This window comes from Procambarus clarkii, chromosome 48, assembly GCF_040958095.1.
Source record: "Procambarus clarkii isolate CNS0578487 chromosome 48, FALCON_Pclarkii_2.0, whole genome shotgun sequence".
In the NCBI taxonomy this organism is placed as follows: domain Eukaryota; kingdom Metazoa; phylum Arthropoda; class Malacostraca; order Decapoda; family Cambaridae; genus Procambarus; species Procambarus clarkii.
The window spans coordinates 13,680,810-13,707,746 of NC_091197.1; the positions used below are offsets into that span (position 1 = coordinate 13,680,810).

At 47.8% G+C, this 26,937-nt stretch overlaps 1 protein-coding gene across 1 annotated transcript in view; it reads right to left on the reverse strand.

Moving 5' to 3' along the window:
* LOC138351089 (formin-2-like) overlaps positions 1-26,937 on the reverse strand; it is a 27,795-nt gene extending 858 nt beyond the window's left edge. Inside the window, exons 1-4 of the mRNA XM_069302716.1 lie at positions 26,918-26,937; positions 26,589-26,661; positions 23,713-24,778; positions 6,544-6,546 (exon numbers count right to left, since the gene is read on the reverse strand). Of these exons, the coding sequence (XP_069158817.1) occupies positions 6,544-6,546; positions 23,713-24,778; positions 26,589-26,661; positions 26,918-26,937 (1,162 nt within the window). The remainder of the gene's footprint in view (positions 1-6,543; positions 6,547-23,712; positions 24,779-26,588; positions 26,662-26,917) is intronic.

Here is a 26,937-nt window from a genome sequence, read left to right on the forward strand (position 1 = left end):
AGGTGTTGGAGGCTTCAAAGAAAACGGTGGCCAGGTGTCGGAGGCTTCAAAGAAAACGGTGGCCAGGTGTCGGAGGCTTCAAAGAAAACGGTAGCCAGGTGTTGGAGGCTTCAAAGAAAACGGTGGCCAGGTGTCGGAGGCTTCAAAGAAAACGGTGGCCAGGTGTCGGAGGCTTCAAGGAAAATTGTAGACGGATACTAATTGTTCGAGATCACCTTAATAAGTTTTAATTCCGTATTTCGTTCTATGTTAAAGAATAATTCTAATAATCAACGAAAACTCAATTATAATAATTGTATCATAAATTAAAACCCAAATGTTTCACACACCACATTCAGACACATTTTCACCGTAGGTAAAACTGATATCTTTTTTTTTCCCCTCTATTAAGAGATATATAGTATTAAGATGACTTGTTTCTCTGTCATGTCAGGTCTCGCTACACCATCGCACCTCCACCTTCATGTCAATCCATATTTTGTTTTCGAATCGGATCTAAAACATATTTACTTTTTCAGCGTAGATCTCAACTGCTGAAAATGTGTTGATAACACACGAGTCCTGTTTTGCCGGGCGACAAAAAGCCAGGTGGGAACCGACGCCTCCGGGACAAGCCGCTGACACGGGTACACAGTTGAGGTAGAGGGGGTAGTGGTGGTGTGGGTGCACGTGTGGTGCAGGCCGCGGTGGTAGTGGTGGTGGTGCGAGGTGGTTGTGGTGGTGATGGTGGTGGTGGAGTGGTGGTGATGATGTGGAGGCGCGGGCGGGTAGGAGCGGCCGCGGACCTGCCTGCCGTGTGACTGAACCAGCCAGGGAGGGAGGGAGAGGTTGGCAGCGCAAGAGGCCCACAGAAAAAGCCAGGACGGCACGCGCAGGGGAGACTCGGCGAGGCAGGCTGGCTGGCTACAGGGGGGCCAGGCGCAGGCCGCAGGCCCCTTGTGTAGCTTGATCTATTCCTCCCCCTCTCTCACCCTACCCCCCTACCTGCTCCTCTCACCACTGCTTGCTCACCTACCGCCACCACCACCATCCTTCCCCCCTCACTGCCTTGCGCACCTGTCCCTACCACTCCACCTGTTTGTATGCACGGTATGGGGGAACTGGTCACAACTGCATTTCTTCTTTGTAAACGCACATTAATGACACTATTGTAAAAACTCACCTCGAACTCTGTTTATGTAGCACAGACGTAAATCTGTGTATTTATGTTAGGTTAGGTTAGCATTTTATAAGCACTACAATCACCTTCTGCGGCTGATTGTTCAATAAATCACTGAATTATATATTTAACAGATGTGTAACCCTGTCCACGGAGAACACAAGAAAATGTATATATATGCTATTTACCTGATTGTATATATGCTGTGTATATAGTAGGTCACCGGATTTCTATTGCAATTAATGAAAGTAGAGATGAAACTAACACATTCCAACTCCGAGAATGGGATACTAAAAGATGAAACTAACACATTCCAACTCATCATTTGTTGAAGTGTATTGATGAACGCCAGCAGGTAAGAGGAGAGTTTGTGGAACTGATGCCAATAAAAGTGTCCATAACAAAGGTGATGACATCTTTGAGTTTAGCGTGAGCGCTGAACATTGTAAGACTTTATTGAACACCAGCTGCGAGTGTTATCTTCTTGAGAGGTTATCTTGAGATGATTTCGGGGCTTTTTAGTGTCCCCGCGGCCCGGTCCTCCACCCCCCAGGAAGCAGCCCGTGACAGCTGACTAACACCCAGGTACCTATTTTACTGCTAGGTAACAGGGGCATAGGGTGAAAGAAACTCTGCCCATTGTTTCTCGCCGGCGCCTGGGATCGAACCCAGGACCACAGGATCACAAGTCCAGCGTGCTGTCCGCTCGGCCGACCGGCTCCCAGCGTAGCTACAGCTGGAGCACCGCAGATGATGAATAGAAAGCTGGAAGGAAGGGAACGCTAGCTGCGAACCCCTACCACTAAATTCTAAATATTCCATTGCATTATTCATAGAGAAATCTCGTGGACAAAAATATTGCAACTGTATGGCATGGATGTTGCCACAGAGACCAGACTTTATTCCAACACCAAGGCCTAACAGCTTCTGGTTTGAGAGACCTCACAGACAGCTGTATCACGCATGCTTAATTACGAGAGCTGAAATGAGCAGCTGTATAGAACTGCAATGTGGCATACAGAATCTTGGGTTTCAAGAAAGGAAAGGATCTGCACGAACATAAAGATAATGAATGGGGTTCAAGATCCAGCTTTCATAGTTGATACCGCATATGATTTACGTTATCTCCAAACAAAAGTACCCAACCACTTGGGCTGGACGGTAGTACGACGGTCTCGCTTCGTGCATGTCAGCGTTCAAAAAATCCCTGACCGTTCAAATAGTTGGGCACCATTCCTTTCCCCCCGTCCCATCGCGAATCCTTATCCTGACCCCTTCCAAGTGCTATATAGTCGTATTGACTTGGTGCTTTCCCCTTATAAGTCCCTCCCTCCCTCCAAACAAAGATGCAAGGACAATTAGTGAAAAAGTTGTATGCCTGTTTTCGTGTCAATGATACATAACAGCCTTTTGAAGACGACTTGTGTAGAGTAATATTACGGCTATTGCAGCCCCAACAAGACCTGCCTCGGCGTCGTGGTCACGCCTCCACCCAGAAGCACTCTCGCTAGATTTGTAAGTTAAGAAACGAACTTCACGAAAGATCTACAGACTTTCAACGGCTCGAGTTTGAGTTCTGATCTTATCTTGAGATGATTTCAGGGCTTAGCGTCCCGGGGCCCGGTCCTCGACCAAGCCTCCTTTTTGTTACAAACCTCCAGGAAGCAGTCCGTAGCAGCTGGCTAACTCCCAGGTACCTATTTACTGCTAGGTATCAGAGGCATCAGGGTGAAACTTTTTGCCCATTTTGTCTCCGCCTCCACTAGGGATTGAACCCGGAACCTCAGGACTACGAATCCGAAGCGCTGTCCACCCAGGTGTCAGGCGACAGGTGGAACATTTTATCAACTGGAACAATGATCAGGCGTGGAAGGAAATACGTCTGAACAGCTCTCTTTCTAATGAACATTACAAAATTTCGGCTTCGTTTTCAACTTACTGACACACTACTCAATTCAATACTCTAAGAGTGTTGTAGCCGAGTGATTCGTTCCAAACAATACACTGTGCCAGAACATGAGGTGCCAAGCGTCAGGAAGCACATATACCAGGCAGTAATGTAAATATTATTTTCTTATTTTTTCCTTTACAAGTGCTTCACTCTTGCCCCTGGAGAGAAAAGGTCCGCCTCGCCATGGCTCGCGTCATGGAGAATAATAAGAATTCTGGCCCGCCATATAAATGAGCTTGGCACCTGTCTCCCGGAGGCCACAGGACACAACACTGTCTGCTAACCGACTTTAAAACCTCCCAGGCCAGCCTAACCTCACACAATACCTCCTAACCCACGATACAGGCACTTGACAATCGGAAACAAAGAGCTTTGTCGAATTTACCAGCTCATGAGTCTATGCTCGTTACCCCTACTAGAAGGTCTGTCGAAGCCCTCTTTCTCTTGTCATTGTCATTTAGCCCTCCTGACTGTCATTCCCAGAGGTATTGACTCTGGTGTTGATCCTTCCGCCGTGTTGGACTGTGTCGTGGCGACCACGCTGGCTCCCCATCACCCTTGACAGGTGTGGATACTCTCTTAAGGGTTCGAGACCCTCCCGGATGGCTGCCTGTGACCTCGTCCCTCTCCTCTTCTCGGATCACAGTTGAACTTGCCCTCCCTCACTGCCCTTGACGCCCACACCACCTGGCAGCTTTCATTCAAGCTCCAATCACGAAACAATCTTCCTAATTGCTAAACTAAGCTTATCAACGTAGCGGCAATCTCATGCCAACCCACGTACATACCAATCAGGGAAATGAAGCTTCAACCCTTGGAGTCTGCGTCCCCCCCCCCCTCGTAACTCGGTCCGCTTATTTGGGTGAATATTCCATAGCTTCTCCGATCCGGGAATATTATTAAGACCATTTGGGATATTACGTAAATAGTCCGTTGCGTTCTATTTCAGCAATCTGTTTTGATTTGGCAGTTAGAGAGATCAGCAGATTAACCGGCAAGCATCCGGTTCCCTGACGACGCTCTCTCTTCACAATTACCTTACCTTGACTATGGTAAACAATCGGGTACACTCACACAGGACAATTCTTTGGATCGTGTCCTTAGCTCTTTCCCAAATAAAATCTTATTCCATCAATCAGCGATGAAATCATTTCTACCCAAAACATCAATCATCTCCCCGTCTCATGACGACATCTTGCTCTGAGCACCATTGGGTCCCCTCCCCCCCCCCCTCACTGAGCAAAGGTGTACACCTTTGACACCTCGGACAAGACCACTGCAGAGAGAGAGAACCAGACACACACACGCAGGAATTATTGATATCAAGAAAAGCCTCGCTCCCTTAGACGCGAGAGTCAAATGAAATGACAAGAATACAGAAGGTCCAGATTCTGACTTGATGACAGAAACTTTCAGATAGAAGGTCCAAACAACCTGAAACGATGACAGACAAGCAGCTATTGTGGGACTCCAACTGTGGCCACGCAGATTACAGTCTACATTACAGCTCAATGTACCTAGTTTGTACCTGAAGAGGGTCCTAGGAGTTTTTCTACTCTCAAAGTCCGGACCTCTGATGTTCACAGTGTGACGATGGCATCCCAGCTCTTCACGGGCTCTATTTTGTATTTCCTGGCATATAGTTCGTTCCAGTGTGATGTTATTTTACTCTACAAATTTGGGACTTAACCTTTCAGTATTTTCCATGTATATATTATCTGATACCTCTCATCTCCTTTCCAGGGAGTACATTTTGAGAGCTTCGAGACGGAGGCAATACTTTAGGCGCTTTATCGTGTCTACTCTATCGCCCTATTTTACCTGTTATTCCTACTGTTTTCATTCTCTACTCTATGGTCACATTTATCACATGTTTTTATAAAGTCAGTGTATACCACAACTACATTTTTTTCTTTTTCTGCTTCCGTGATTTTGTCACGGCTTTCAAGAAACTGAAAAGCATGACCGTCACCGCTCTAAACCCAGGTTGACCTAGATTGTGGGGGGAGGGGACTGTTCTTCATGAACCCGGGGACCCGACTCTTGATCCCGTTTCAGAACTTTTTCTTGTGCGGTCTTAGTGCGAATTTTTAGGTAATGCGTTGCTCCCTCTCCCTGTTTAGGGATGCTATATTCAAGTGCCTCTGGCATCTTCCCTGTAACAAAGCTTATCCTCCACACAACACTTGCAGTGCCTGTGCTACTGGCCCGTTACATTTCTTTATAAATATAGAATTCAACCAGTCTGGCCCCGGGGCTGAGTTATGTTGTCAATTTCTCTTTCAAACTCTTGCTGAGTTAGTGTTGAGAACAGTTATATTGTTTGAGGGGGGGTGGGGAGGGTTTGGATAGCAAGGATAAATTAGCTATTCGGATCTGCCACTTTCATATTGTTTATTGGGATACTAAACATTCCCTTATACTGATCATTTAAATTATTTGTTTTGTTCGGATAGTACTGTTTGTTTAGTATTTACCTTATTGCTTTCCTCCTGTAATGTAGACTACAGCCTACAATAACTCACTAAAGACAGGCTACACTCTACAATAACTCACTAAAGACAGGCTACACTCTACAATAACTCACTAAAGACAGGCTACAGTAACTCTACAATAACTCACTAAAGACAGGCTACAGTAACTCTACAATAACTCACTAAAGACAGGCTACAGTAACTCTACAATAACTCACTAAAGACAGGCTACAGTAACTCTACAATAACTCACTAAAGACAGGCTACAGTAACTCTACAATAACTCACTAAGACAGGCTACAGTAACTCTACAATAACTCACTAAAGACAGGCTACACTCTACAATAACTCACTAAAGACAGGCTACACTCTACAATAACTCACTAAAGACAGGCTACACTCTACAATAACTCACTAAAGACAGGCTACACTCTACAATAACTCACTAAAGACAGGCTACACTCTACAATAACTCACTAAAGACAGGCTACACTCTACAATAACTCACTAAAGACAGGCTACACTCTACAATAACTCACTAAAGACAGGCTACAGTAACTCTACAATAACTCACTAAAGACAGGCTACAGTAACTCTACAATAACTCACTAAAGACAGGCTACAGTAACTCTACAATAACTCACTAAAGACAGGCTACACTCTACAATAACTCACTAAAGACAGGCTACACTCTACAATAACTCACTAAAGACAGGCTACACTCTACAATAACTCACTAAAGACAGGCTACACTCTACAATAACTCACTAAAGACAGGCTACACTCTACAATAACTCACTAAAGACAGGCTACACTCTACAATAACTCACTAAAGACAGGCTACACTCTACAATAACTCACTAAAGACAGGCTACAGTAACTCTACAATAACTCACTAAAGACAGGCTACAGCCGGAAGCACAGACGACCAGACCAGCTCCAGGTCAACACACACGTACCTCCTGAAAAGAAAAACACAGAATATAATTAATCAAAGCATTAAACTACTTTTTCATTGTACCAAAAAAAACAAAATAATATGAATGCGTTGTGTGCTCTAATATTCAAATACATTTTAATTATTATTTACATCTTTATTGACAAAATTAACATGCAATTTTGCCTAATTGGAGTAATTGAGTTAGGTCTGATTTCAGTGAGGATGGGGTTCGTATTTCATCCTGTCCTCTCCCATAACGTACTCCATTTTGGCCTCAAAATTTCAAAGAGATAATAAATAGATAATAAAGAGATAATACATTATAACAGCGACTCTCAAACATTCACGTTTTCTATGTGTGGTCAATCGACTTGAGAATGGTCCAGGACGGACCGAAACGTCGTCGTCCCTTCACCTTCTAGTGTGTGGTCTGGTCATTATGTATGGTCGTTAGGTTAGGTTAGGGTGATTTAATACATCATTTTGTGTCCGTTGAGACAATTGGAGCAAGACAGAGGATCATGCGTGCAACAATAGGTGAAAAAATATAAGTTTGAACACGTGTATACATTTCATAAGTTTACACTCTACGTCACATATCACACAAGTTTTAATTTACAAATGTGTAAATGCACTTCTCTACTCTTCACTGCCACATAGTGAATGATTCATGAGAGTCATTTTGGAAATAATTTGAAATAAATTAATAATGGCATAAACGTTTTACTGGAATAAACTTATAGACTGTAAGTACCGAATTTGTCTATTTTGAAAGCTCAGCTCTACTAAATGTTCTATTTCGTTACTTGATACTTTTGGGCTTTTAGAACAAGCTGGACTATTTACTCCTAAAAGACCATCAATTATTAACTAATATTAGGCTACTTTTAATAAAAAAAAAATTCGCTACTGCTCAACCTGCTCAACTTAAGAAATTAAGTTGAATTTCCAGAGATAATGTGGCGCTATACACATGTTTGGATTTATTACCTACCAGACTGATAATACAAAACAAATACATTTGTTTGCTCCTAAACAAAGCATTTGTTTGGGAGCAAACCTCTGCATGTACAGGGATTCTATGTAATCTACTACACAACTCTTTTACATCTCGTGACTTCACATGAAGGACAGTTAATGCGGAAAAGGGCAGCAAGTTTCTAAATTGAACAGTATCAGGGACTCCCAGAACATGGCACCGTGTACCTTGACGGTATCAGGGACTCCCAGAACATGGCACCGTGTACCTTGACGGTATCAGGGACTCCCAGAACATGGCACCGTATGCCTTGACAGTATCAGGGACTCCCAGAACATGGCACCGTGTACCTTGACGGTATCAGGGACTCCCAGAACATGGCACCGTATGCCTTGACAGTATCAGGGACTCCCAGAACATGGCACCGTGTACCTTGACGGTATCAGGGACTCCCAGAACATGGCACCGTGTACCTTGACGGTATCAGGGACTCCCAGAACATGGCACCGTGTACCTTGACAGTATCAGGGACTCCCAGAACATGGCACCGTGTACCTTGACGGTATCAGGGACTCCCAGAACATGGCACCGTATGCCTTGACAGTATCAGGGACTCCCAGAACATGGCACCGTGTACCTTGACAGTATCAGGGACTCCCAGAACATGGCACCGTATGCCTTGACAGTATCAGGGACTCCCAGAACATGGCACCGTGTACCTTGACGGTATCAGGGACTCCCAGAACATGGCACCGTGTACCTTGACGGTATCAGGGACTCCCAGAACATGGCACCGTGTACCTTGACGGTATCAGGGGACTCCCCATGCCACAAGGAGCTTCTGCGTCCCTATGAATGGTATCGTCACCGAAGACGACAGAGAGCATCACGATTTATTTTCACCACTGATAAGGAAATCAGCGCAATTGGCCATTGCGGAAGTTGCCATACTGCAATGCAAGATCTTAACGGTGAGACTGAGGAGACAATCACGTTAACGGCGCCTTGAGAATTGTTACGATATCGCCTCGAATGTTGTTACGATATCAGCCTTCTGCGGTAGACAGGCACTAGCGGAGTTGAATTGTCAAGTAGTTATTGCGCATAATGGGCTGACTTAAGTGAACGTGACAGCTCCATGTGTGTATAAAGTGAACGCGACAGCTCCATGTGTGTATAAAGTGAACGCGACAGCTCCATGTGTGTATTAAGTGAACGCGACAGCTCCATGTTGTATTAAGTGAACGCGACAGGTTCATGTGTGCATTAAGTGAACGCGACAGCTCCATGTGTGTATTAAGTGAACGCGACAGCTCCATGTTGTATTAAGTGAACGCGACAGGTTCATGTGTGTATTAAGTGAACACGACAGCTCCATGTGTGTATTAAGTGAACGCGACAGCTCCATGTTGTATTAAGTGAACGCGACAGCTCCATGTGTGCATTAAGTGAACGCGACAGCTCCATGTTGCATTAAGTGAACGCGACAGCTCCATGTTGTATTAAGTGAACGCGACAGCTCCATGTTGTATTAAGTGAACGCGACAGCTCCATGTTGTATTAAGTGAACGCGACAGCTCCATGTTGTATTAAGTGAACGCGACAGCTCCATGTTGTATTAAGTGAACGCGACAGGTTCATGTGTGCATTAAGTGAACGCGACAGCTCCATGTGTGCATAAAGTGAACGCAACAGTTCCATGTGTCAATAAAGTGAACGCGACAGCTCCGTGTATGTGTATATTAGGTGTTTATTCAGACCAAAAGTGTATGGCGCGAGTGTATGTTGAGTAATGTTTGCTTAGTTGCTGAGGAGTTCGGTGCCAGCACCTTGGGTCTCTGAGGTGCTATGTAGTGTGTCCTAGAGACGTAGGTAGATTCTTCTCCGCTTTCCCTTCCTTCCTTCATTCCTTCCCTTTCATGTCCTTCTTTCTTTCTTTCCCTCCCTTCCTCCTTCCCTCCATCGCTCCGTCTAAATTCCTCTTTGTACCCTTGTTTCCAAGGCCGTCTCCGTCTCCCTCCCTCTCTCCCTCTCTCTCTCTCTCTCTCTCTCTCTCTCTCTCTCTCTCTCTCTCTCTCTCTCTCTCTTTACTGTCACCGTTGACTCCTTATACACTCTCTTCTCCTCTCTTCATTACCTACCGGACACACTCTGGCTCCTCCTTGAATTTCCGTTGATGAGCCACGACGCCTCCGGCTCTATTTCACCCCCTCTCTCCCCCTCACTGAAATATATTCTCCCTCTCCCCCATCTCTTTCACCCCCCCCCCCCCCGAGACCCCTCCGCAGACTTTTGCGCGCGATCTGTGGTATATTTTAACACACAGAAAGATTTCTCCACTTGCGCTTCGCGGCCTGAATTGGTTATTTAAGTTGCCGTGTCATTGTTGACCTGCGCACGACGACGCTCTTGCCACATCCCTTCACGCCAGGGATGTGGCAAGTTATCCTCCTCCTTGTTATCCTCTCCTCTTCTTTATCTTGCTACGTCTCTCTCTCTCTCTCTCTCTCTCTCTCTCTCTCTCTCTCTCTCTCTCTCTCTCAAGTCCTCATCTCGAGAACCTATTCCCCCCCCTCTCTAGCCCTCCCCCTTGGCCATACACCTCACAACAAGAATGGTGAGGAAAACATTGTACAAACATTGTACATTGCACATCGTTTGTGCCCAAACGGAGCCACACACCAGCGTCACACCCTTATTAAACACACATGTACATACACTACAACCTGTACACCAGTAGATTGACGGGTGAGAGGCGGGACTAAAGAGCCAAAGCTCAACCCCCCCGGCAGGCACAACTAGTTGAGTACACACGCGAAAACTCCATTCCCCCTTATGCCCTTAACCACTTCAACCATAATTCCCCCTCACTCCTCTCCCTTACCACCCCCCCCCCCATCATTCCCCTCTACCCCCCCCCCCCCCCATCCTCGAGACTTCTAAAAGAGTGTTCAGCGCCAGCGATTGCCTGTGCTCCCTGGCGGCGGTGCTGGAGGCTACGGCCATTCACCGCCAGAGTGGGGACACTTCTTTAAGAAAAGTTGTTGACATATCTGGTCCAACCAGCGTGGCTGACTCGTGGTGCTGAGGGACCTCTAGTGTTGCTGGGAACCTCCCCCAAGTGTTGCTGGGGACCCCCCCCCTAGTGTTGCTGGGAACCCCCCTAGTGTTGCTGGGGACCCCTAGTGGAGCTAGAGTCCCCTAATACTGCTGTTAGTGGTTATGGGAAGTGAACTAGACAGGCAACAGAGGCTCTTTCGGTCTGTATCAAAGAGATAGAAACGGTGAAGGGTCTCTCACTGTGCACTGCACTACTACCATGGCTGCTGCAGCTGCTGCTTGTATCGCCACCAGTATCACCACAACAACTGCTCTTAAAACAACCACTACTGCTTTTGCCAAAACAGCCAATTAGTGCCATGCTGTGAACCCATTTTACAATTTGGAGACGCTATATTGTCAATATTACAAGGCCTGAGCACGGCAATACAGAGAGAGAGAGAGAGAGAGAGAGAGAGAGAGAGAGAGAGAGAGAGAGAGAGAGAGAGAGAGAGAGAGAGAGAGTTGTCTCCGTAGTCAAGCGGGGAAGGACTTGGGTTCTCTGCTTTAGCTGCCGGGCGCGGATCCTTGCTGGGACGGAAAAACCTGACAGCCTCTCCTGTTACCTCAGGCCTCAGGCCATACTAAATGCCAAGGTTTGACCATTTTTCTGTCTGCATCGTTGTTTCTGCATCTCCTCTCCGCCTCAACAACCACTTGGGCTGGACGGTAGAGCGACGGTCTTGCTTCATGCAGGTCGGCGTTCAATCCCCGACCGTCTAAGTGATTGGGCACCATTCATTCCCCCTCCCCTTAAGGAAATTTAAGTATTTATTTTAAAGTACTTAAATAATAATAAATTCCTTAAGTACTTAAGGAAATTCCTGTTTCAATTTGCCTCCGTGGTCTGACACTGTCACATTTTTAATCACGTGTTTATTTTTGTGATTCACACACACACACACACACACACACACACACACACATACATATATATATATATATATATATATATATATATATATATATATATATATATATGGATCCCAGCTGTCACAATAAGTAATAATTATCATAACGAAGCGGTTAAGTTGAATTTACAAATATTAAACTTTCACTAAACCAGAAACCAAAATGGTTTATTTCCAAAGTTTTAACGGGTTAGGCTAACTATCGGAGTGAGAACTTAAGAGTGACTAGTGCTGGGGAGGAGAGAAGCCGCCCCCCCCTCCCTCCCACACTACTCCACTACTCGCCAAGCTTCATGTCCCCCCCCCCCCCCACAAAAAAAATGTTTTTTGACGAATAAAACAGTTTTTCTCAACCTCGGTAACATCAAAAACATGTTATTTTCAGAGGAAATCTGCGGACTGTTATTATTCGAGATTAACCCAAGCAAAAGTTATAGTTTATGAATTTTTTTGGACCTAGAATATCTATAGGGCTTTGGCCGGAGCAGCGTTCGCATTTAGGCTTCATAAAAATGCACGACTGAGAGCTGATTAGGAAAACTTAATGACCTACAGATTGGATCAGGTGATTGGGTGATTAGCGAGAGGGGAAAGAGAACCCGAGCGTCCAATGATGAAAGGGCCTTTCGCGATTGATGAAATTTAGGCAGTAGTCGTCGAGGTAATGTTTACGGTGGGTATGTGAGCACCATAGAGCACCACCAGGGTGTGAGCACCATGGAGCACCACCAGGGTGTGAGCACCATAGAGCACCACCAGGGTGTGAGCACCATAGAGCACCACCAGGGTGTGAGCACCATGGAGCACCACCAGGGTGTGAGCACCACAGAGCCACCACCAGGGTGTGAGCACCACAGCCATAGAGCACTCCCCCTGCCACACAGCACCGTAGAGAGGTCTACATACTGGTAGTGGTGCTCACGTCTCTCTCAATCCTTCACTCACCTAAGAACCCACACCACACCAACCCGGCATCGCTATCCTCAAGTTTATCTTTGTATGATACCCGTGAATATACCTTTTTGTGTGTATTATACCTTTTGTGCATATATATACATATACACAAAAGTGCCACAAATAAAGACAAATGTCCGAGCACTTTTGTGTTTTTCAACACGTGCTGAAAAACATGTGAGAGATCATATCCTCCTCTTGTCTCTATGGCTCCTTTCATTTGTACAACCATTTAGGAACAAAGTTTTTTCAGTTTGAAAATAACAAGTTTGGTGGTATTCTAAGCTCTCTCTCTCTCTCTCTCTCTCTCTCTCTCTCTCTATCTCTCTCTCTCTATCTCTCTCTCTCTATCTCTCTCTCTCTCTCACCCACACACACAGAACAAATAATGATTTGTAATAGAAAATGGGATTTGTAATCCCACACTTGGCGGGATCCAAGAGTCAATGCGCCATCCTGCAGACACAATAGGTGAGTACACACTCCGTCGGTCGACGAACATAACATGGCGGGAAAGCAGCTCCCTCACGCACCAAAAACACATTATTTACAACTGACCAAACACGTGCCCAGGAAGTCCATCACGTATGAACGACCAAGCGGGCTGCAGCAAGCAACAGCCTGTCCGATCAAGTCAGACCCCCAGGCCGGTCTTGGGTCATACTCCGGACACCAACCAAGCAGGGAACACCACCATCCACCAGCCCCAGATTACTAAACAACAGACTACAACTGCTGCCAGCAACCAGTTGAGACCTACCCAAGAAACCATAGTCCTTAATGCTCCCCCCCTCCCCCCCCACATGCCAGGTTCCATCATTGTTTACCTTGAAGGGAACTATCAGGGGGGAAAGCGCCAAGTCGTTACGACTATATAGCACTGGGAAGGGGGTCAGGATAAGGACCTGGGATTGGACGGGGAAGGGGAAGGAATGGTGCCCAACCACTTGGACGGTCGGAGATTGAACGCCGACCTGCATGAAGCGAGACCGTCGCTGTACCGTCCAGCTCAAGTGATTGGGCTATGTTTACCTTGAATCATTAAGAACAATTGTCTTTATATCGGCGTAAAGGACTCCAGTCGTGATAGTAAGAACCATTTTTTAGTTCCAGGAGCTATACGAGCCTCGGGGACCAGGGAACACGTCTTGGGGGCCGAGTGACACTGTCTCGGGGGACAGGAAGCCAGTGTGTATTCATACACGTTAGGCTTTTATCGAGCTTAACCACCCCCCCCCCCTAACCAGGGCCAAATTACCGATCCCGCCCAGGATACAACCCCACAACTGACTAACTCCTGAGTACCTACTTACTGCTAGGTGTACAGACGCATTAGGTGAAAGAAAATGTGCCCAACTATTTCCGTCCCGCCCGGAATTCGATCCCGGAATTCTCGAGTGTGCGTCGAGAACTGTACTACCGGGAGCCTCTTGCGACCAGTGCTCACTCGCACCTTCGATTGTACATTTGTTTGTTTTTTGTGTTTGTTGCTAATTTTTAACAGACTTTTTACTTAAAAATAACTAAACAAATTTAAACCAAAGCCTTTAACAAATATTATTGTAAAATTATTTACTTGGTATCATTGGAAAGATCAAATGTTTCTATCACTGAAGGAAGGGGGAGAGGGAGAAGGGGGGGGGGGGAGAAAATTGTATTATATTTCTAAATCATTTATAAAAAAATGCATCAGTTTGGAAATAATTTCGAAGTCATTTAGATGACAAGTAACAAATAAAACATATTTTATACACAAATGTCCCAAGATTGAAATTTGCCTGCCAAAAATTCAACAAAAAAATCTACAATATTAATTTTGATATAAATAAATGTATATATATTTGACAATGTTACGAAAGTGATTAACTGAATGTTAAAAGTATGCAGGACCATTAGCAGCACAAACTAAGGCACTCTTTAAAGCTTAAACGTTTTGCAATAAATTTCCAGACGTTAAACTTGGCGAAGAAAATGACAGACAGAGATATCGGAGCAGATATCAACACCTTGGATGGGGGGGGGGTGCACTTGCCTGTCTTCCCTACCGGTGGACGTCTTGGAGGTCTGGAGTCAGATTCACGAAGCAGTTACGCAAACACTTACGAACCTGTACATCTTTTCTCAATCTTTGGCGGCTTTGTTTACAATTATTAAACAGTTAATGAGCTCCGAAGCACCAGGTGGTTGTTTATAACAATAACAACAGTTGATTGGCAAGTTTTCATGCTTGTAAACTGTTTAATAAATGTAACCAAAGCCGTCAAAGATTGAGGAAAGATGTACACGTTCGTAAGTACTTGCGTAACTGCTTCGTGAATCTGGCCCCTGTCTCACCCGTCCCACTCCGTCCCCACCAAGATGAAATGGGAGGAGATTCCCGCTCAGTCGGCGAACGTCGCTCATCTTCAGAGGAAAATGTCGGCATAAGTTTTACACGGGCGAGATGAAGCTGGTGCTCACCTAGATGTGCTTGCGGGGGTTGAGCTCTGGCTCTTTGGTCCCGCCTCTCAACTGTCAGTCAACTGGTATACATATTCCTGAGCCTACTGGGCTCTATCATATCTACATTTGAATCTGTGTATGGAGTCAGCCTCCACCACATTACTGCCTAATGCATTCCATCTGTTATGGTGGCTGGGTTTGGGGTGTTTGTGTACGTGTCTGAACGTGCCTGTGTGTACTCTCCTAGGTGTACTTGCAGGGTCGAGCTAGGCTCCTGGACTCCCTGCCTTCCAAACGTTAGTAGATTAATGCAATGACTTATTTTTCCCGCTTTTATCATATTTACATTTAAAATTTTGATTCGAATTAGCTTCAACGATCGTCCAAGTGGTTGGGCATCATTCCTCCCCCCCCCCTTCCTCGTCCCATCCCAAAGCCTTATCCCAATCCCTTCTAAGTGCTATATAGTCATAATGACTTGGCGCTTTCTCCTGATAGTTCCCTTCCCTTCAACGCCTTGTGCATATAACCTGTTCCATTTACTGACAGCTCTAACACTGAAAAAAGTTCTTCCTGATCTCTGACTTACTTGTATCTTCAGTTTCCATCTATGACCCCTCGTTCCGCTGTTCCTAGCCTAGACAAAGTAGACAAAGTAGCATTGCTCAATTTCCCTCAGAATGTTGTGTGTTGTTATCATGTCACCTATCTCTCCTTTCCTCCAGTGTGGTAAGGTCCAGTTCTCTCTGTCTCTTCTCATAGCTCAATCCCCTCAGCTCCGAAACGAGTCTCGTTGCATATCTTTGGACCTTTTCTAGTTTCCCCCTTGTCCTTTTTAAGGTAAGTGTTGCCCTTTTTCACCCTGACACTGAAAAATTTCTTTTTAATGTCTCTGTGGCTCATTTGGGTACTTGGTTTCCACTCGTGTTCCCTTGTTCGTGTTCCACACATGCTAAATAGTTGTCTTTGTCCACCTTGTCAATTCCTCTGAGAATTTTGTAGGTGGTGATCATATTTCCTCTAACTCATCTCTCTTCCAGGGACGTGAAGTTTAGTTCCCGTAGCCTTTCCTCGTAACTCACACCTCTCAGTTCTGGGACCAGTGTGGTGGTATACCACTAAATCTTCTCTAACTTTGTCTTGTGTTTACCTAGTATGGACTCCAGGCTGGAGCTGCATACTTGCTCCTACACCCTCCAGCCTTGCCAATACACCTTCCAGCCTTATAGACAACGAAACACTGGACGAGGTCAAAGGTCACAGGACGAGGCCAAAGGTCACTGAACGAGGCCAAAGGTCACTGAACGAGGCCAAAGGTCACAGGACGAGGCCAAAGGTCACAGGACGAGGCCAAAGGTCACAGGACGAGGCCAAAGATCACAGGACGAGGCCAAAGATCACAGGACGAAGCCAAAGGTCACTGAACGAGGCCAAAGGTCACAGTCCAGCCCCGCAGGAGCATATATCCTGGGTGCCACTGATGCCTCCTGACCACCACCTAATTTCCGCAGGTGCCTCTTTACGTCCCTCCGGCCCTGCCTCGCCGGAGGTCATTCCTCCTCATAATAGCCGGCAGCATTAAGCCGGACTGCGCCTCCTCATCACCCTGACCGCCATCTTCGAAATGTTTCCCCAGATAGCCGTCGTGGTACTAAGTTGTTGTTTTAGCTACTCACAACGAAGTGTCCATGTAGCACGGGCTATGGTGAGCCCGTAAACGTGGTACTAAATCCTTCGTTGTATATATACTCAGCCGGGCGAGGAGGCATGAGGCGATGCTGAGTCTGCGTGTACAGCCCTGTGATTGGTGATTGTCAGGCTCTGTCATCCAACACACTGTTAATTGATATTCCATGTGAGTGTTGCATCTTCTCAATGTCTTCCAGATGTTTCTATTGTTGTCTCAGAGAGTCTCGATATTATTCAACACCAGTTTACTTGTTGCTTACATTTATGTTGCCTTATGGACGAGTTCTGCTTTTCATTTTGATGTAATGTTGTTGGGTGTATGGTGAGGGTGAAATCACTGCTCTAAATGAAGACACTGGTGGTCAACTATCTGGAGATTTTATATACGGAATAAACATGAAAAAACAGTATTGGTGAACTAGTATCATCCCCTTATATAAGGGGCCAGAATACTGCCTTTTCTATTCCGGGAGAGACGAGTCCCTGAACATGTCAGGTTAGCCCAAGTAGGCATCAGTCGTCTGCTTGACGTTCCTTTACCTGCCCTTCGGTTTTCGAGATTATATTAGAAATAAATATACAGTCTAATCCTGAAACACATTACCGGCAGAGCCTGGAGGGCATCTTAATGCACAATGATTACAACATAAACTGTTGTACCTCTTAGTAGTAGTAAGCATCCATCAGTCTCAGGAGACTATGGAGTTGCGCTCTGGTTGTCGGTCTGGAGTGGCCTCTCCAGGGCGCAAAGCCAGGGTAGGTTGATACGCAGGAGAAGCTGTTACCCATGCAGCAGGTCCCCCCTCTCCACGGCGCTGAAAGTCTCCAATGGAAAGGCATACGCCAATACGATTGGTTCCTAATACTCTTACCAGGACGAGTATTAGAGACACTAGTGACCATGAGTGTCAAGAGTTCAGCGCTCACAACGGAGAGTGGTGCCGGGAGGAGACCGAACGAAGAGTGCCAACTGGGACGGCAAATACTCCAGGAATCGGTCAGAAAAAAAGACCGCCCAAGACAGACGCCAACACTATCCTCTCCCACACGCCACACACAAACAAGGTAACACGAGAAGCGTCTGCAAGGATGGGATTTAAGACAGCAGACAAACGGTTGTACAAAATGCATCACCGAATATTAACGGTACATGGACATTAGGTGTTGGCAGCTGTAATATACAGCGCGTAGCGAGCAATACAAGCACACAATACTGATACACACTTCCTCTAAAACTGCAATAAGGCCATTCCTTCCAAATATATATCCCAATCTAACATTATCATGAGACTCACAATCTCTATTTATCTCCACGAGGAGCAATTTGCAGCACAACAGAACCCAAACGACGATAGTCTGTGTTGTGTCCCTGGGGTAGAAGGAAGGCTTCATCAACCACACTCAACTGCTCGTTAGCTTCATAAAGCAAGTCAACCCACTGAAAGGTTTAGATCAATGAGTCTAGCACAAATATTCTCTCTATGCCTTGTGCTTTTCTTCATTTTAAAACTTGGCAGATTAACTGCAATATTTTAACAATGTTATTTGGGCTAAGGCGTGACATTAAATCAACGCGTTTCGCTGAAACTCGCCCTCATCATCTTTAGAGACAGTGAGTAAACATTAGCAGGTTTGACATATACAGTACGTTGGATGAGGCGGGGTGTTACCCCGTCGACACCACAATCTAATACTGCATTATCCTTGGCCCGGCTGGAGCAGTAGGTGTCGTGAGGTGGCACTTGTATACAGTAGGGTGTAGCCAGGTGTAAAGTGGCCATCTTAAACAACAGTACGCAGGGTCACCCCCCCCCCCCCCATCCAATGGGCGGACACTGACCAGTCACCTCACACCTCTTATTGCCTGCCACAGATCACATAACTTGGCAGGTCACATCCTAATAAACTTGTTCCGACCCCTATGTTAGTTACGGCTCTCAAAACAGGCAGAACAATGACACGTTTGACCGAGGCATCAAGTACAAACGGTGACCCCCAGAACCAGGCCTTCTGGGTCACTTCACAGAATGTACATTATCAGCTTATACCAACCTGGTGAGCACCGAGATAACACTCAAGAGCCTGGATAAGAGGAGGTTAAGGAGGCAGTGCACTATGTGAGAACATTCTCACCACACCAAGCACCACCCCTCCAGCCAACACCTTCAAAATCACTTGACTAAAAAAGAAAGTATTTGCCAGTTGGCGGCCAGGAAGGTGATGTGAGCGCGGCTATGGGGAAAAGTTGAAGAGACTGGTCGTAACGATGCCATAAAGGAGAAGAGGTGGCACGAGACTGCTGTAAAAGAAACTTTGCGAATTTAAAAGGCAGAGAAAGGACTTTTTTTATAATAAATAATAATATACAGGGGTAAAGATTGAGACAGTTTTAGGACACGTGCGAGCCAAAAGGGAGGAACTAGTTTTAAGATAAACAGTTGTCTAATGTATTCAACGAGACGTGGAAAGGTTGTAAACATCAACTGGGTCCACAGTCTCAGAGATCGATACCACAGGAGACTCGTAGATTGGGAGACATTGTATTTTAGTACCAACAGCTTGTAAGGTGACGACTCAACAGCCAAAATTCGACCCTGCAGGCACAGAGTAATACATATTGTATCACACACACACACACACACACACACACACACACACACACACACAGGTAGTGATGTGGTGGAGGCTGACACCATACACAGTTTCAAATGTAGATATGATAAGAGCTCGAGAAGCTCCGGAATCTGTACACCAGTAGATTGATTGTTGAGAGGCGGTACCAAAGAGCCGAAGCTCAACCCCCACAAGCACAACTAGACCAGTACAACTAGGCGAGTACACACACACACGTCCAGTGGTGCTGGTGTGGTAGAGTCATTCACAACACGTGGGAGAAGAGCCCTCTCCCCCCTCCCCACTCTCCCGGAAACACCCCAAAATATAATACAACAGAACCCTAAAATAGACCATTTGTACTGCCATCCTGGCCGCTACCCTCCCCCCCCCCTGCTGGATGTTGTTACTGAGGACACCAGAGTGTGTGATCATTTCATTGAATCTATTCCCAGCACCATCTCTGCACTATTCCTGCATAGGAGGTTACTCATTATCCACGGTTAGACGGGTGACTGCCCCGGGGCCTGTAACACCATCAGTGTGGTTGGTCACTCTTCCAACACTGGTTCAGGGCCTGTAACTGGGCTAGCCATAAAAGGGAAGGATTCCAAAGCAACTAACCGCTCCCCCCATGGAACCTGCCTTCCCCGAGGCTGCCACATCCCCAACAGTGTGGTAAACAGTCTACATGACCCAAGGCGTGGATCACCTAATTCCCCTCTGCTCGGTGGGCGGCCTCGGGGGAGGGCAGGTTCCATTGGGCAGCGGTTAGTTGCCTTGGAATCTTTTAGTTTTGTTGATAGCCCAACAGCGCAGTTGATAGAGCGACTGTCTCCCGTGCTGGAGGTCGCGTGTTCGAGGCTCCTAGTGCTCAGGTGAATGAAATGAGTGCATGTGTGTGTGTGCGGGGGGGGGATGGAAGGAGGGTGGACGCGCGCATGCGTGCACAGTACTTTTAGGGAAAAAATATTAATATTATTACATGTATTTTGTTATTGTAAGTATTATTAGTATTCTTTTTTGAACTGATAAAAGCAACACAATGTAAATGTGCGTTTTTATAGTTGAACTCAAATTAACTTAACAACCTAAGGTAAATATACCTATGATTACTCGGCATAACACAACACATTTTTCCCCACTTTAAATAACTCGCAGAATTACTAACGTAAACACATTAGTAATGTGAAGCAATGTGAAGTTACAGGAAACAAACAGATAAACAATTCTTTCCTTCCCCTTCCCCCCCCTCCCCAAACACACACACACACACACACACAGCGGAGCCTGAGGCGGGACCAAAGAGCCAGAGCTCAACCCCCGCAAGCACAACTAGGTGAGTATACACACACACACACACACCATAGATTATTATAAGCAGCAGTTAACAAGAAAACTAAATATTACCAAAATTACATGCTACTGAGAAGATGAAAAAAAAGTTGTAATAATATATTTCTGTGGAAGAGGAGAGAGACCTGCAGCCTGGAATATGTGTTCTCAGGGAGGAAGTGGTAGTGGAGCTACCTACAGCCCTAGGTCAACACTAGATACAGTTGAGCTCCGGCTCTTTGGTCCCGCCTCTCGACTGTCAATCAACTGGTGTACAGATTCTGGAGCCTATTGGTAGCTCTATCATAGCTATATTTGAAACTGTGTGTGGAGTCAGCCTCCACCACATCACTGCCTAATGCATTCCATTTGTTAACTACTCTGACACTGAAAAGATTATTTCTGTCCCTGTGACTTATTTGGGTACTCAGTTTCCACCTGTGTGTGTGTGTGTGTGTGTGTGTGTGTGTGTGTGTGTGTGTGTGTGTGTGTGTGTGTGTGTGTGTGTGTGTGTGTGTGTGTGTGTGTGTGTGTGTCTGACACAAGGGGAAGGAGACAAAGGCAGGTGGGAAGACTGGCAGTCACACACACACACACACACACACACACACACACACACACACACACACACACACACACACACACACACACACACACACACACACATACATACACATACACATACACATACACATACACACACACACACACACACACACACACACACACACACACACACACACACACACACACACACACACCTACCTTCCCTGCCTACAGGATCAATGCTGCCCTGCTCCTACTAAAGAGGAGAGAGCAAACGCACTCTGGGTCCCCACCCGCCACACACACCTACGCACGCACTCCCCACCCCCCTCCCATCCTAAACACATCCTACCCTATCCTCAACAAGTCCTACACCACCACACACCCTCCCATCCTCCACCACCACACACCCTCCCATCCTCCACACATCCTACCCCCATCCAACACAGCCACACAAATAAGCATTCTCCTATCATTCAAGACAAGCACATTTCCATCATCCTTCCCCGACGCCCTCAACCCCCCTTCCCTGACCTAAGGTCCAGAGAATCATCCCACGTCTCAATGCCACCAGGCATCTCTATCATTCGAGCCCAAGATGCACCTCCCGTAACCCCAACAACTCACTCGCGTGTCATTAATGCTCACGCTGCTGCACTCTGCTCCACCCCACCCTTCAGTCTCACCCTCCAGCCTCACCCTCCAGCCTCACCCTTCAGCCTCACCCTCCAGCCTCATAACTCTCGCCTCCCTTCACCCTACCTGGAGGTTCCTCCATCACACTCAAGGCAATTTTACCCACAGCTTCAAACACCCACTCTCTGACCTCCTCTCTCTCTCTCCCTTGTTGTGTCATTACTGCTTCTCCTGCCTGGCCAGCAGGTGGAGGAGCAGGAGGAGGGCGTGGCCAGCAGGTGGAGGAGCAGGAGGAGGGCGTGGCCAGCAGGTGGAGGAGCAGGAGGAGGGCGTGGCCAGCAGGTGGAGGAGCAGGAGGAGGGCGTGGCCAGCAGGTGGAGGAGCAGGAGGAGGGCGTGGCCAGCAGGTGGTGGAGCAGGAGGAGCAGAAGGGGGTGTGGTCAGTAGGTAGAGGAGATGGGGGTGTGGTACTCAACAGGTAGAGGAGAAGGGGGTGTAGTCAACAGGTAGAGGAGAAGGGGGTGTAGTCAACAGGTAGAGGAGAAGGGGGTGTAGTCAACAGGTAGAGGAGAAGGGGGTGTAGTCAACAGGTAGGGAAGAAAGGGGTGTGGTCAGCATACAACCACCAAAAGTATTATTGATGCAATTAATGGCAGGTAGACCCAAACATTGATGCTGTAATCCCTGGAGCTCAGGTGGAATGAGTTCCGTTTAGGAGAGGAGAGAGAGAGAGAGAGAGAGAGAGAGAGAGAGAGAGAGAGAGAGACGAGGATGTTATTAAGAGTAGGAACGATAAAACTAACACCAGAGGTCACTAACCACTGAAGTTGTATCAACAGCTGAAAATGTCCACAATGACGCTATATCCCACAGCCTCAGCTCTTGGGCGGACACACACACACACACACACATAGAGCCCAATAGGCTCAGGAACCTGTACACCTGTTGATTGGCAGTTGAGAGGCGGGACCAATGAGCCAGAGCTCAATCCCCGCAAGCATAATTAGGTGAGTACACACGCACGTACACACACAACTAAGGCAACTTAACTCTATTTTTACATTTACATTGAAAGTAAAATATATATATATCCATACCAAGAGTGAGCCCATTTGTCCGTGTTTACCTAAGTAGTTAGACAATTACAGACGAGGGAACGACTCGTGTGACACCGAGAGACAACACACTGCCCACTCTTCACAACATTTAAAGTCGTCCCCCATGCATCAACGATTAATTTATTTATTTATTTATTTATTTATATATATACAAGAAGGTACATTGGGATTGTGAGGATACATAATATGGTAATTACAATCTTGTAAAGCCACTAGTACGCGCAGCGATTCGGGCAGAGACGGCCTTGGGCAGAGACGGCCTTGGGCAGAGACGGCATTAATTGGCCTTGATGTAATATAGAGGCACTACCATGAGGTCGAACCCACAACTGTGAACTCCCCCGGCGCACACAGTACCACGTGAGCCACGATACACTGGCCGTTGGGAGACGAGGAGCAGCACTACCAACACCCAGGTGTTGGTCGGGTATCACGCAAAACTCGAGTTGTGGTACCGGATGGTAGCGTCCGGTCTCCAGTGTCTGGTAACACTTGTGGGTTAAGACACTTTAGAGCTCATATGGTTCAGTCGGTAGTCCGTGTGCTGGGGGAGTCCAAGGATGCGAGTTCGATCCCATTGCACGGCATTAACTACATTTTTCCTTCACAGATGTCTTAATGTCTTAGATGTCCTCACCACTGTGAATCCTTCCACTTAACTTGTATGTACATCTTCCCTCGTGAGTCTTGTCTATGTCAACGGTGGAACAAAGTAGTGGCGGGCAGCAGGAGCATCAACCCCGAGGCCACACTCTGGCTCAACTTTCCTCACAACCCCTTCCATTACTACAGTCCTTCCCTCTCGCCACCCAGTTCCTCTCCCTCCTCAACTTCCACCGTGTCAAACTTCGCACCACGATAACCTACCGATTCCGGACGGGAGCCAACGGGGCTGAGGAGCTCCGAGGGTGCCATCATGGACCTCTCCAACCACCAAACTTGACCAGTGTTTATCCCCCTCACCACCACTCATGGAGGGCGGCGGGTGGAGGCGGCCACCACCACTCATGGAGGGCGGCGGGTGGAGGCGGCCACCACCACTCATGGAGGGCGGCGGGTGGTGGCGGCCACCACCACTCATGGAGGGCGGCGGGTGGAGGCGGCCACCACCACTCATGGAGGGCGGCGGGTGGAGGCGGCCACCACCACTCATGGAGGGCGGCGGGTGGTGGCGGCCACCACCACTCATGGAGGGCGGCGGGTGGTGGCGGCCACCACCACTCATGGAGGGCGGCGGGTGGTGGCGGCCACCACCACTCATGGAGGGCGGCGGGTGCGGGCGGCCACCACCACTCATGGAGGGCGGCGGGTGGAGGCGGTCACCACCACTCATGGAGGGCGGCGGGTGCGGGCGGCCACCACCACTCATGGAGGGCGGCGGGTGGTGGCGGCCACCACCACTCATGGAGGGCGGCGGGTGGTGGCGGCCACCACCACTCATGGAGGGCGGCGGGTGGTGGCGGCCACCACCACTCATGGAGGGCGGCGGGTGGAGGCGGTCACCACCACTCATGGAGGGCGGCGGGTGCGGGCGGCCACCACCACTCATGGAGGGCGGCGGGTGGAGGCGGCCACCACCACTCATGGAGGGCGGCGGGTGGTGGCGGCCACCACTACTCATGGAGGGCGGCGGGTGCGGGCGGCCACCACCACTCATGGAGGGCGGCGGGTGGCGGCCACCACCACTCATGGAGGGCGGCGGGTGGTGGCGGCCACCACCACTCATGGAGGGCGGCGGGTGGTGGCGGCCACCACCACTCATGGAGGGCGGCGGGTGGTGGCGGCCACCACCACTCATGGAGGGCGGCGGGTGGAGGCGGCCACCACCACTCATGGAGGGCGGCGGGTGCGGGCGGCCACCACCACTCATGGAGGGCGGCGGGTGGTGGCGGCCACCACCAATATCACTCACACAACCATACTTTTGTCTGTCCTAAAACTTGGTTAATATACCAAGGCAATAATCAGGAAAAACACGCCAAGCCAACATGACTTTCCAACACTTGGATGGACTACGGGGGGCGGCGAGCCCTGGCCAAATGATGGGACGTCGCCCGATCTTTTGAACCATATGAAATCGAACTCAAACCTTACAAGAAACAAGACCGTCACTCTACCCACCCGACCAAGTTAATGTGAAGTGAGTGAATTAATATGCAATCCGTACATAAACGGTAATGTCTATCTGTTCGAGGTTGGGGGCCAGACGCTCGAGGCTAGCCTCACCAAACGTTGCAGGAGGTTGGCTAGTCTGTGTCCGGGGATGGTCACAGGAGGGTCGGGGTCGACCCCCATGCACCCACTTCCTTCCTTTGCATCAAATGGTCAATTACATTATTTTCACCTGTGGCTAAACACTAGACGCCTTCCTTATTAACATTCATCCAGCAAATTTTCTACATGGTTTCTCTTACGTAAGTTGATCTATTGACGAAGACAGTGTTTAGTTAAAATGGATGATAGGAAAGTGAAAGGATAGAAGGCGGTGGATGTATGGAAGGCAGTGAGAGGTGGGGAAGGAGGGGCAAGTTTACAGAGGGGTAACCCAGCTTGCCCAGCTAGTGAAGATAGTTACAGTGATGAGGGGGTCGTGTGTAGTGAAGACGGGGCCTAAATATTTGACGTGAGCAACAAGGCCAGGTCCCCAAGCTAGTTTATAATGACGATAATCACGCAATTATGAGGCTGGCATCTGGAGCAGTGCAGACAAGGCCCCCACAGACAACGACGAATATTCCCCTCATTGTTGGACACATTGGAGAACCTGCTAAGTGTATAAAGGTCCCTTCATTAGGCCAATGACTGATATTTGTACAGGATGCGACCCACAACAGTTGCTTAACTCCCAGGCATCGAGTGTAGGGAAACGTGCCCCCCCCCCTCTCTCTCTCTCTCTCTCTCTACCCGAGAATCGAACCCAGGACCAACCGGTTGTGAGCCGATTGTGTTAAGCACTGCTCTAAAATTGGTATAAACTCCTGGGGGAGGACATTCACCCAGACTGAAGCCAGGTCTCGGTGTAGACCGAAGCCAGGTCTCGGTGTAGACTGAAGCCAGGTCTCGGTGTAGACCGAAGCCAGGTCTCGGTGTAGACTGAAGCCAGGTCTCGGTGTAGACCGAAGCCAAGTCTGGCAGAACCAAAAATAAGAGTAACTTGCTCCGCAGCGGCGCGTGGAATGTTATATATGGCATTTATGGTTAAACCTGAGGCTTTTGCAAAACATTTGAGCATCACCACTTGCAAAAACTCCTGCAGCATCAGCAGGTGGAAGGCGCGGGTGGCGGCCCGACCGGTGGAGACTCCTACAGCAGTAGTTGGTGGAGGGTCGTGCTGGTGGACCACCGGACCGGTCCACCCACCAAAGCGCCCAATTTCACAACAAATTTCAATGAATTCGAGACGTTCCCGAGGGGGATCGCCAACTTGGAGAAATTGCTGAAGTTTCGGGGATTTCCTGTGGGCCACACCATTGTGGACCAGACCATTGTGGACCAGACCATAGTCGACCAGACCATAGTCGACCAGACCATTGTGGACCAGACCATAGTCAACCAGACCATTGTGGACCAGACCATAATAGACCACACCATTGTGGACCAGACCATAGTGGACCAGACCATAGTGAACCACACCAGCCTCCCCCGGCTCCCACTCCCCCACAGTTAACTGTCCCGGGAGTCCTTACACCGGCCTACGCGTCCATCGGCAAACATGTATGCGCCCTGAGCCTGCTGAACCTCACCGAGAAGGAGAATGAAGACAAGCGAGCTGCTTTCCAAGTCAAATTAACCGATCCACGAGAGAAATAGGAGCATCTATAACACATTTTAAAACATGAGTCATTTGTATTCACTAGCAAGTCAGTTTGCTCAGGAGCCCCACGTCGCCAACACTCAAGCCATCTGCAACTTGTCATCTCAACAAAGATATCACATTAACGGGAAGTAAAGGAGAAATTCGGTAGGAGCCGTGAGGTGGATTCGAACCTATGTTCTGGGTACTACCAAGCAACCGCCTACACCACGACATGGTCAAAAGTAACGCAACCTGGGATTCAACTGAATCCTCTACCTTGCATTGGTTTTGGCCAT